Genomic DNA, 12,348 nt, shown 5'->3' with positions numbered 1-12,348 from the left:
TGGACTGCCATGTGTCCTATCAAGGGTACTTTGGGGTGCTATACAATCTTAGCACTGTTAAGTGTGCATACACAATTCACAAGATAAACCTGGAGATTTCAAACAGGAATCCATAGTGCTAGAAATATTCTGACCTGTTCTTGTTTTTCTGAGTGTTTTACAACAGGAGAATTGCTTGATTATTTTTTTGTAGCCAAAATTGAGTCAAAACTAAGAACTGGCATTTTCCAAGTCTAACAAGAGATGCCTTGAGCTTGAATATGTTGAGAAACACTGCTCTGTGAGCTTGTTCTCAACCTTTTTAGAGTAAAGGAACCTCTTGGAAAAGGCCAGCTCTCAATTTTCATTCATTCTTTGACCATGAAAAAACAACAGGGCAATTCTTCTGTTGCAAAGAATTAAGAAAGATCACACCAGCATAGAATGTTTTTAACATTGTGAATTCCTATTTGAAATGTCTAGATTTATCTTGTCAATTATTTTTACACAAATAACGGTGCTAATGTTGCATGGCACTCTGCATCACCCTTGAAAGGATCTCCTGACAGACCGGGCTGGCACAGCATGCTAGTTGAGAATCACTACTCTGACTGAAATCAATAGCAGAACTCCTATTAACTTCAAAAGCATAGGATCAAACCCCATCTAGAAACAGTATTTCAGAATCTAATTATAGATTAAAAATATTCTTTCAAAATCAGTTTTTTGAAGGGAAGTGTGAAAAAAATATTAGTCAACTAAGAAAGAGATTAAAATTTTCTGTGAAACATGTAGCAAATTATTGGGAAAGAATAAGGCATGTTTGGAAAATGTCTGTGTATACAAATAAGCGAGTCCAGCTGCCATATATTCAAACTAGTAACATAATTACTTAAAAACATTATTAAGCCACCAACAAATTTAGCTGAGTAATTCTGGACAATTCGGGAGGATTAAAAAAGATTGAGAAAATCAAATGTTGTGCTACTCAAAAAAGGAATGTTAACTCTAATTTCTGTTCCAAATAAAAATGAAACAATAAGAGAGAAAGGTGTAAGTATTTAGGAAATAAGATATATCCTGGGCAAAAAAGCATGAATTTTTATATATATCAAACTTTGCTAAACAAACTTTATTTTGTGCACATGTAAAACAAATTGCTAGATTATCCAATTGCAGTAGATGCTTAGATTTTAGTAAAGGGTCTCCCAGAACCTCCCTAAACTACAGGGATTAAAAACTGACTGGAACTTAATGATTAATGATATATGAAAGTTTACAGAGTTTGGGAGAAGTGCCTTGTGAGGTGCTATATGAACTGATGTTAAGTGTGATTTTGTTGACAATCTTTATTAATGATTTGGAGAAAAGGTTTAAGGCATGTTGGTGACATTCATAGAAAATAGTTGGCAAAGGAAACTGATAAACTCCCCCTCTTATTACAGTCCCATTTGCTTCCCTTCTTCCCTTCCCTCAAATTCTTGTCTCAAGTTTCATTATAGACCCCTACCAGCCTAGTTTACAGTGGCAATGGCAGCAGTGGGTGGGCTCTTCCTTCCCTGCCCAATCCTACAGGTGTTTCCCACTAGCTCGGGAACAGGTTCAGGGAGAGGGCAATCTGCCTGTTGCTGCTGCTGTCCCCAGCTGAGCCTGGCATCCTGTGCAGCCCAGCTGGAGTAGGGCAGGAACAGCTCCAGAGCTCCTTTTTCCTTCAGGGCAGTTGGGGACAGTGGCAGTGGCAGGCAAGGGAGGGTGTGAATGTGGTTGGGGGTCCCAATAGCTCTGGAGAGAGATTCTTACCTGGTTTGGGAACTTTAAAAATGTCCCTGGCTGCTGTCTTGCAGTTTGGTCTGCTTGCCCTGTTGGGCACCTGTCTGCACTCTCCTTTACAAAATCCTGGATCTGCCCATGGACAGCCACAATAGTACCAGGGTAATACTGGAGGATGAGGATGGAAAACAGACCCTGAGTTTAAGTCAAGAAAGGGAAAACACAGACTTGGGAGATAATATTTTTGCAGAGTAAAGGAGGGAAATGTATGAATAATTCCCTCACTGCACAGAGCTTTATACCAATGATTCCAGACTATATTTTGCCATTTGACCTGCCTTCCTCCACCCCAAACCACATGTCAGCCTGTCTTTTTGACATCCCCTATTGGCAGGGATCAGCAATGCTCCAGGATCACTCGGTTCAAATTACCCAGCTTGGTCTGAGGCAGGCCAGCTCTTCCAAGCTGGCCATCATTTCTCCTTGCCACTGGGCTGCTGCTGTTTGGGTGAAGCCCACAACCACCAAAGGCCCCTGACAATGAAACACTACAGAAGCCCTGCCTTCACAAGCTGGATAGAAAAGCCCTGAGAGCCGTTGGTTACTAACCCATTATCTAAACTATAATATGGCTAAAATGAAATGCAAGATCTTTCTTTTAAAACCTATTTCTTTATTCTTTGTCACTGTTGAGAATGCCACCACCAATCAGATTTTTTTTGTCTTTCCTCTTGATAATAGAGCTCCTCTTCTTTGGCTTTCAGCCTCTTTTTATTGTACAGAATCTGGAGTTTCTAAGGTTATTGCTATATAATATTGTTGTATGAATCCCTGTGCTAACTCTCTACTCTTTACCACATCTAACTTTTCAGGCTCTTCATAGATCTATCCTTCCCTACATAGCTGTTCTTGTCTGTCATCAAGTCATGCACTTCAACTCCTCCATGCTGCCAGTGATCGTGGCCTTGGCTATCTGCTTGTCCACTCTGCTCTAATGCCTTTGTAATTTTTTTCCTTTTTTGAAGAAATAACTTCTCTGAGATGATTTAAAGCTGCTACTTTTTTTCTATTGGTTCCCTTCTCAAAGACCATTGCTGCTACAGTCAGTGAAGTAATAGCAAAACTTTAGTAGTATCTGCATATATAAAACTTCATGCGTATCAATTATCAAATTGTATTTATTCAACTTTCTCCTCTTGACACTGGGGCCTCAGCCTGCCTGATGCAGCCACATATCCCAGTTTGCCATCTCCTGAGCAGAATGTTGAGGCAGAGACATGTGGCCAGAACCCTCCATCTAGGCCTAAACACACACACACCCCTGTCACCGGGGTGGACAGCCAGGGTCAGCTGGCCCTTCAGCATTTTCAACTGACCTGGAAGAGAGAGCATCCAAGGCAATAAGGCTCAATCTTGTATGTAGGCAGCTGCGCCATTGCCTTGTGTGACTACTGGCTCTCTGACAGATACTCTGGATACCCAACCAAGCTTGCCCATGGACCATCGGGGTCTCTGCCCAGCTCTGGTTTGATCTCCTGGATACATGACCCAACTAGCATCCTGACCTTATGCTCTGCCTGACCCTCTGGATCTTGGACTTGATTCCCCAGACAGAACTCCTGGCTTCCCTACACTCTGATTCTGCACACTTCCCTCAGATCCTGGTTGCTTCTTCTAACCCTAGGTGACCCCCAGACATTGCTGCCCAAATCCTGGCATGACACTTAGATTGGGAAGTGCACATTATTTCCGCTTCAATTTTAATAACACCTACTACAATAGGGTTCTGATCCTGACTGGAGCCTCTGCTACTCCTTTAACAAAGATTTACAAAGTAAGATGCAAGTTGCAAGATAGTAAGGTTATGCATCTGCGGAAACATCCACTAGAGGTAAAAGCTGGAAACCAGTAATGCTGCAAGAGGTCCACAAAACTAAGTGGGCATTTGCAGTGTGATATGGAAGCAAAAAATGAAATTGCAGTCATGGACTGCATAACAGGCATCACATGAAACAGATTAAATAATCCTTTTTTCAGGCCTGTCATATGACTTCACATGACAAAATGTTATATGACATATGTTATGAGATGTTGCTAATGCAAAAAAATTCAGAGTGAGGAAATAACAATTTTGAGGGACAGATTTATAAGAATCAGAAAGCAAATTATGTTCCTTTTGTTTGAGTAGGAGATGATTAAGGGAGAATTTTGATACTAGATGATAAACATACGAAGGGTGTTAACACCACAAGGAGAAGAATTTAGCCCTCATTGTGCCACAGAGTTAAAAGAACTAATGGACATATCCTCACAGTTTCCAAGCTTTAAGCCATCCAAATACAAAGATAAGCTAACACCACAAAGAGAAGAATTTTTTCAGGGTGGTGGAAGCGAATTCAGAAAAAGATCTGTGATGCAGAATAGTCTTGCAAGAGCAGGGGAGATCATCAGCAAATAGGAAGAGCCCTATTCCCCCCAGCACCACCTGGGGTGATGAGCAACAATGGTAATAAGCTGATGCAGAATAGGTTTAGGTTAGAGATCAGGAGGCAATATTTTACAGTCAGGGCGGCCAGAATCTGGAACCAACTTCCTAGGGAAGTGGTCCTCGCCCCTACCTTGGGTAAATTCAAAAAGCGGTTGGATGATCACCTGTCTGGGGTTTTGTGAACCAGCATTCATTCCTGCCTGTGGCAGGGAGTCAGGCTAGATGATGTGTTCAGGTCCCTCCTGACCCTAGCTACTATGAAACTATAAGCAGGGGGAGGAAATATTTGAGAAACTGGCATTGCTCAAAGTTCTTAAGAATAGTGAAAAACTAAATCTAAATACTGTAAGATTACTTCTAAACTTGTTCTATTGTTTAAAAGACATTTTGAAGGAAGACAAAGATACATAGCCATTTAACAATTTCTGAAAGATATTATAATAATATATTTAATGCTTTAAGATAACAGAATTTTCCAATCACAGAAAGGAAGGATTCCGGTGAGAGAAATCTGTGTGAAAAACTTCTTCCCAGTAGATTAAATCCCAGGTGGATTTCAAAAAATTTACATTTAATTTTCAGCGGCTCTTTAAATTTAATACTTTGGAGCTGCTTCTGAAGTGTTACTTTTGCAAGGTGCATTTTACAACACTTGTACTTTATTTACTGATTTTATAGCACATGACCGGTCCAGTGCTATAAAACGAGATCTCCATAGAATTCACTCTAAGCAAGCAGTTCTTGATTGTTTTAGATCAAGAAGCATCCCCTCGCTCAACTTAAGGCATTCTTTGCGAAATACCAGATCTTAGCTTTTACTCAGTTTCTGACTATGGGGAAACCTGTTTCCCCCTCCCCCTTGCCTTCAAAACAGCAAAACAAAACAAAACCCAGAGCAATTCTTCTGTTGAGAAGAACTCAAAGACCACAATAGGTCAGAATGTTTTTGACACTATGGATTCCTATTTGAAACCTCTGGGTTTATTTTCTGAATCATTTGTAGGTCTTTGCACATCTAACAATGCTAATATTGTGCAGCACACCACAGCACCTTTAAAAGTATCTTGTGTCATCCCAGGGTGCCCTGACACCATGGTTGAGAATTACCGCGCAAAGCAAACATTTAATCAGCTGAATGATACTTTATATGTATACTGAACCATTTTTCTAAACATAATGTTTAGGTCTAGACTGGTTTGGTGACAGAAAATGACATGACTGACAACACACTGAAACAGATTTGCTCAGTCCAATAATATGAAATGTTAAATAAAGGCCCAAGTAAGCTTTTACCTACAGTAAGCCAGAATCACCACAGCTGGCATAGGCAGGTGGGAACAGTGCCTCTCTGCACTATTCTGCACCAGCACTTTGGAAAGGCTCATGTGGAGGATGACATACTACAGTGTCACTGTCATAAGATTCTGTGAGCTAGCTTATGTCTTGGTCACACCTCTTATTTATAAACAATATCTATTTTGGGCTGTACATGGGATACCTGCAGGTGAAAGGAAAGATGATGTGGGCTCTGAATGCTCTTACATTGCTGTGGGGATCCTCTGCACCAGTAGAAATCAGCCTGGATTTTGCAGTCAATTGCTGAATATTTAAATTTATACCAAATGCACCAAATTGTGAAGCCGGGAGATGAACCTCAGAGCCTGTTTCTTAATTCTAATGTTACCCATCATATCTACCTGTAATGGTGAGAGATGCACATGCAGACAGAAGTGAACATCAATCTGTCTTTATTTAGGATCATTTACTAGTGAACTACCAAAAGATCAAAACAACCAATCTTCATTTGGGCACTTCTAGGAATATACTACATATTGTGATACAGCTTAGCTAGCATTTTAGTTTGTGGAAACATGGTGAATCAGTGGTTACACACTTTAGGGTACATTGTTTAGCAATTAATACTCCTCGGGCACGTCTACACATGCAATTAATGCAGCTCATTAAACTTCAGTATAGATCAGGTGTCATGCTTGCATTTGCTTCTGGGAACAGAGAATGTTGAGTTGGGGTGGAGCAGCCCTGGCTGACATGGGGCTTAGGAGATTAGCCTGCCAGCCCGGGGCTACTCTGACTCAGCTCAACATGCTGCAGAGGGGCTGGCTGGGGAATGAGAGTACTCCAGTGTGGGGCTAGCTGGCAGGCAGCCCCACAGTGAAACACCTTCATGCCCCAGGCAGCCCAGTCAGTGTCTACATGTGCACCGACGCAAAGTAACTCAGCCATAGGATGGTACTTGTGTCTGGCACTGCTATCCTACAGCAAAATTAATTAGTTTACTCTGCCCTAATACCACTGCGTGTGTAGATACTGACATTTTACTGCAGAGTTAACTAGTCAACTCTGCAGTAAATGTCTTATGTAGATGGGCCCTTTGAAACTTAACCAGAAGCTTTTATAGATAGATTTGACTATGGTAAGAATTTAAGATCTGACTTATTTTTAAGAATGTCTTGTTAAAACTATGCTAAGTCAGAATGGACCTAATGTTGCCTGTTAAGGGAAATGATGATGTTAACCCGTACTGTCCTATAAGGAGGCAAAACATGTCACTGAGATCTCAGTTACCCAGGAACATATACCCACCACTGGAGTACTTCAAGGAGTGCAGGCTACTCCTGCCTTGAATCCCAATCCAGCTGCATAGTTTGCTTTATGTGACCTGACATTGCCGAAGCTGTGGCATAGACTCCTTTCCTTCTTTACCCTCCAACAACTCTACCACGATTCCCCAAGAAACCAGGGTCTGAAAAGTTCATGCAGCCTCCTACCTGCAATACCATCTGCCAGATTGCTATCAATTCAAGCTAGATTGCTGTCCTCCAGCATCCCAGCCTCCTTTGCAGCCCCCCTGCAACATTTCCCTTGTGCAGGGAGGCACGCTTTCTCTTGGCCAGTGCTTGGCTGCTCCAGCTGAATGACCAGAGGGTCCTGCTCCCAAGCTCTTACAGAAGTAAGCCATCACAGACCCTCTCTCCAGCCCCACCATCTGCCACAGACAGGCAGTGGGAGGAGGAGGCAGGATGGAGGCATTTGTGTCCTGTGCACAAGCCCCAAGACCTGGGCACCCATGTTCCTGAATTGTGCCCCTGCATTGCATCATAAAGCACCCGACAATCTATGCACGCACCTGGCACTGAGCCAGGGAAAACCCTGGTACTTGCACACAGCCCCCTGGAGCCTGACCCTGGCTCCTCACCTCATAGACAGGCATCCTGCTACCAGGACCACAGTATGGACCCTCTTCCCTCCTTCCCAGGCAGGAGCTGGTGCAGGCAGCTCACTTCTGGTGGGCTAGGGTGGTAGGGAACAGAACACAGGGGCTGAATCTGCATGGACAAAACCTCTGCAGCTTGGCCTCTGCCCAGGCCATGGGTATCTGAAGTGCTGAAAGGCTTTTTTGGCTTGCTGTTCCTGGGACCTGAAGTACTAGGATGCAGGAATGCGGAGGCATGCTTGACTGTGCCAGGCAGCCAGTCAGGGGTTGCCTGGGCACTCAGCAGTCTCCAGCAGTCCGGTAAGCCTGCACAGCCTGCTGAGACGTGTGCAGGAGTGCCTCCAACCTGCAGGCCTCGGCTACTGCAGGCAGCCAATAGGTGAACATATGTTCTGTTTGCTACCTATCTAATCTAGGCCACTTACAGAAAACCATGTAACTTAGATTGATTTCACTGCAAGCTTTTTGAACGTCTGTACCTAGCCCAGATGTCATCATGGACGTTCTCTTTCCTAGGGAGAATAAAGCATGTTCAGGGAAGGAAACTATAATGGAGCTGACTGATGGGATGCAATCTCATTCTTAAACTGACGACCAAGGAACAAGGCAGCCCAGTAGCTCCTCTGTAGCACAAACACTACTTTATTCTCTGGCCTGTGACAGGAGCCAACATTCTGTGGCTGCAGGCTGTATAACTGTGGAACCATAGGTCATCCCTCATCCTTAGACTCAGTCTCTGTATGTGGAACTTCTGTAGCCCCTAAGATGGCTGCTGAATTGCATTCAGTGTGACAAATTTCTAGATTTCAAAAGCTTAGATTCAAGTGACCTCTCCTAAAAGAGAGATGGACAGTTTACTGTTGGTTTGAAAATTATATCCCACAACAATAGAATCAGACAACAGTAGTGGAAAGCCATTACATAAACCTGAAAGCAGTTACAGAGATGAAACAAGAGAGAATAGATATGGCTCCAAAACCAGTTATAAACACAGGGTAGAGACTACATCTTCACATATATTAGTGCCATTAAAACAAAAATCACTGTTATAACCAGAAGTGGAAGCTTTTTTTGTGTATGTAGGAGTGCCTGTTCTTTATCAGAAGCCTGGTTATCAGAAGCTTTCAGATTATTTCACCTTAAAAGATGAGAGACGCTCATAAATAATCTATCATCACATGCACACTGAGCAGGCTGCCAAAATGTTTCACTACCAATTTCTTTAAGCAAGAACTGCAATATATGAATTGCTACCTAGATGTCAGGTTGGGTAAAAGTAGTAGTAAAACTAGGAATTTTTGCCTGACTTCCATGCCATTTCCTGAGTGCAGTAGTTGCTTCTAACTCTGACAATCTTTGTTTTAACTTTATATCTCTGTTTAAACACTTAATGAGGCACCTTTATGAGAACATAAGGGATAATATAATTTGGTCTTTCTTCATTTTGGTATACTGTTTGTCTTCATGACCTTTTTTAGCCCTCATTGTGCCACAGAGTTAAAAGAACTAATGGACATATCCTCACAGTTTCCAAGCTTTAAGCCATCCAAATACAAAGATAAGCTAATGCCAGGCATTCTGAATAGAGAAACTGTAATGTCATGTTTGGAAGGTAGCAGGGATACAGTGAGTATTAAAATTTTTCAAAATTGGAAAAGTTTCAGTCAACACTTTTACATTGGTTTATCTGCTTACTTGTTTTATTTACAGACAGCCCCTGTAACCATGTGGATTAAATATTCTGGAGAAAAAATAAAACACTAAAAAAATGCATTCTGGGGCTGAATATGTACCATATAGGGTAGGGACAGACATTACACATAAACCAGTGTAAATGATGAGAAACTGATTTAAACCTGTAACAGAACGTAAGTTCAGTGGACATAAACCAGTTTCAAAATGGCCAAAATTGGCTTGAAATAAACATTATTGAATGTAATATCAGTCTTAAATGATTGAGCTCAAGCCAGTTTATGTAATGTCTGTCCCTTCCTGGTTTAAGTTAAACCAGAGTCCCCCAGCATCCCAGCATGCTCTTTGGGCTGGGCTCTCTGCTCCAGTAGGGCTGGCCCAACCCTCTGCTCCCCAGCCAGAGCAGGAAAAGGCAGGGGTGCAGGTCTGGCCTGATTCTGGCCCCAGGAGGGAACAGGGGAAAAGTTTATTCCCCCCTCCCACCTCTGTCCCACCAGCATGTACCTGCACTTCTCTGTGCTGGATGCTCCAGCAGTGGGTGCATGGCCAGCCCTGGAATTATCCTTGGCTGAACTGGCCAGAGAGGGTTTTAATTCCCTACTTCCTGTCCCACTGGCAGGGACCTAAGCCAGGTCTGCCGGGTGCTCCCTGCTCACTGCTGCAGCTGCAGGGCTGGGCATGGCCAGACACTGGGTGGCGTGGCCCCCTGAGGAAGAGGGGGCAGGGAGAGGGGTTACCTCTACTCCACCGCCCCGGTGCACTGCAGCTGAGTCTGCCTGCACCAACCACCATCCTTGCTCACCCCCTGCTTGGGGCAAGCAGAGGAATAAGCACCCTACTTCCCCCTCTGCTGGATGTCGGTGACAGGGGGAATAACCTTCCTTCTCTGCCACCCACCTAAGGGGCCCTGCCTGCCAACTGGCCTCTGGCCACACCCCCACCCCACTGCTGCATAGATGAGGGGTCAAGGCTCTTGATGGGGGCAGCAGCCCCTATCACAGTGTCTGGGGAGCAGAAGCCTCTTCCCAGTGGGGGCTCCATGCTATTGGGCAAGCAGAGCTGTGGCAGACTGCACACAGCAGCAGCACTGGGGCTTGGAGGGGGCCAGAGCCCTCTAAGCCTCTGCCACCACTGCAGTCTGCAGCAGCCTTCCCCATTCCACAGTGCCCCACCCCCCTCGCTGGGAAGGGGCTTGCACTCCTCAACACCATGACAGAGGCTGCTCCCTGCATGGTCACTCCCTGCAGCAGGGCCCCTTAAGCATGGGGGCAGGGAACAGAATTATTTCCACCTCTGCCCCCGGGGAACTGCAGCAGGGTCTGCCCACCCTGACTGCCACTCTCTCTGTGCCCGAGGCAAGCAGCAGAATAAGTTCCCACTTTCCCCTCCACTGTAGGGGACTTATTCTATCACTTGCCCTGGACACACAGCAAGCGGCAGTGGTGGTGGCAGTCAGTGCCTGCAGACCCTGCTACAGTGCCCCAAGGGCAGAGCAGGGAAAACACCCATTCCCTGCCCCCCACCTAAGGGGCCCTGCCAGCCTGGCTCTGGCCCCACCTCTTCCCCCACCCAGCTGCTGGAGTGGTGACAGGGGAGCGACCATGATGGGAACAGCAGCCCTTGTTATGCATGGTGTTGGGGAGTGCGAGCCCCTTCCTGGTGGGGGGCCACATTGAGGAGTGGGGAATGTTTCTGTGAACCGTGGTGGTTGCAGGGGCTTGAAGGACTCTCACCCCCTCTGAGGCCAGGTGCTCCTGCACAGTCTGCTGTAGCTCTGCCTACCCTGCAGCATGCCTCCCCCCTCCACTGGGAAGAAGTTTGCACTCCCTGGACACTGTGACAGGGGCTGCTGCCCCCATCAAGAACTCTGCAACCTCACCAATGCAGTGGAGGTGTGGGGGCACAGCCAGAGGCTGGCCATCAGAGCTCTGTAGGTGGGGGCAGGGAGAGGGGTTATTCCTCCTCCCTCCAGCATCCAGCATCCAGCATCCAGCAGAGCATCCAGCATCCAGCATCCAGCAGAGGAGGCAGCTTTTTTTACTCCACAGTAGGACAGTGCTTGTATTTACACATACTATCCTGCTGTAGAGTAAAGCACTTTACTCTAACCTAATAGAGGTGCACATGTAGACACTGAGATGTTTACTGCGCAGCTAATTAGTCTACTGCACAGTAAATGTTTTTTGTAGATGCACCTCATGAGACTCCAACGTAATTTTTCCACAATATGGCTTAATGTTTTCAAATGACTGCTTAGCTGATGCAGTTATAAAATCACGCAATTACATTTTTGACTCTGCAAGTCATAGAACAAAGAGTAATGTAATATGGTATATAGTAAGCAAGTAAATCTAAGAAAAATACAGTAATGGAATTATACAATCTGGGATATGCCATTTAGCTTGTTTTGATTTGATATATTTATTCATTTATTTTTATATTCTGTAAGTAATAAATAATGAAGATAAAAATGTTTTGGATTGAGATTTGGCTTTGTTATAGGAAGTTATTCATTTTGTGATCTAAAACTGAATTAGGGCTAAGAATGCCTTTTAACATTTGGATTTCCTTGGACCACAACTTGCCTGTAGAAAGAAAATGTTTTGTAAATTTCAGTTTAGCAGCATTTATCTAATAACCACCCTTTCTTTGCTATTGAAATTGTGAACATGTATGATGCTGTTATTGAAAGGCAATGATACAAATTACATTAACAGCTTGTGTTTTTACTGAACAAAGACGAACATAACATTTTTATGACAAAACACTATAACATTCTTTATAACACAAACCTGTATACTCCATCATCTGGATGTTGAGTGACATACCTTTGATTTCATTTTTCTCCACTTCTTTCAGTGCCTGAACAAATGCCAACTGACTCTCAGTTAGAGGCCAACTGTCATACAACACCAGTGCTTGTATAATGTACTTGCGAGACTGTGAAACCAAATGTAATGTGTTAAAATATTGATGACATTAATAGGCATTACATTAATCATCCACAATTCCTGCAGTCCAGTAAACTGTTGAATATTGAATACAGCAAGTGGACCAATCAATTAATTTACAAACTTCCATGTGTTACAGTATTCATGAAAAATTCAAAAGTAGTCTCATGTAACATTTTCCTGGGCATATGGTGTGCAAAGACAAAGACTTCTTTTATTTAACATAAAACTTC

At 43.9% G+C, this 12,348-nt stretch overlaps 1 protein-coding gene across 1 annotated transcript in view; it reads right to left on the bottom strand.

Moving 5' to 3' along the window:
• Positions 1 to 12,348, bottom strand: part of ADGB (androglobin) — a 279,220-nt gene that overhangs the window by 24,541 nt on the left and 242,331 nt on the right. Inside the window, exon 30 of the mRNA XM_090041017.1 lies at positions 11,993 to 12,104. Within this exon, the coding sequence (XP_089897143.1) occupies positions 11,993 to 12,104 (112 nt within the window). The remainder of the gene's footprint in view (positions 1 to 11,992; positions 12,105 to 12,348) is intronic.

The sequence above is a fragment of the Crocodylus siamensis genome, chromosome 1 (genome assembly GCF_052110815.1).
Source record: "Crocodylus siamensis isolate JL-2025a chromosome 1, ASM5211081v1, whole genome shotgun sequence".
Lineage (NCBI taxonomy): Eukaryota > Metazoa > Chordata > Crocodylia > Crocodylidae > Crocodylus > Crocodylus siamensis.
This window is presented reverse-complemented; position numbering and strand designations above follow the sequence as displayed.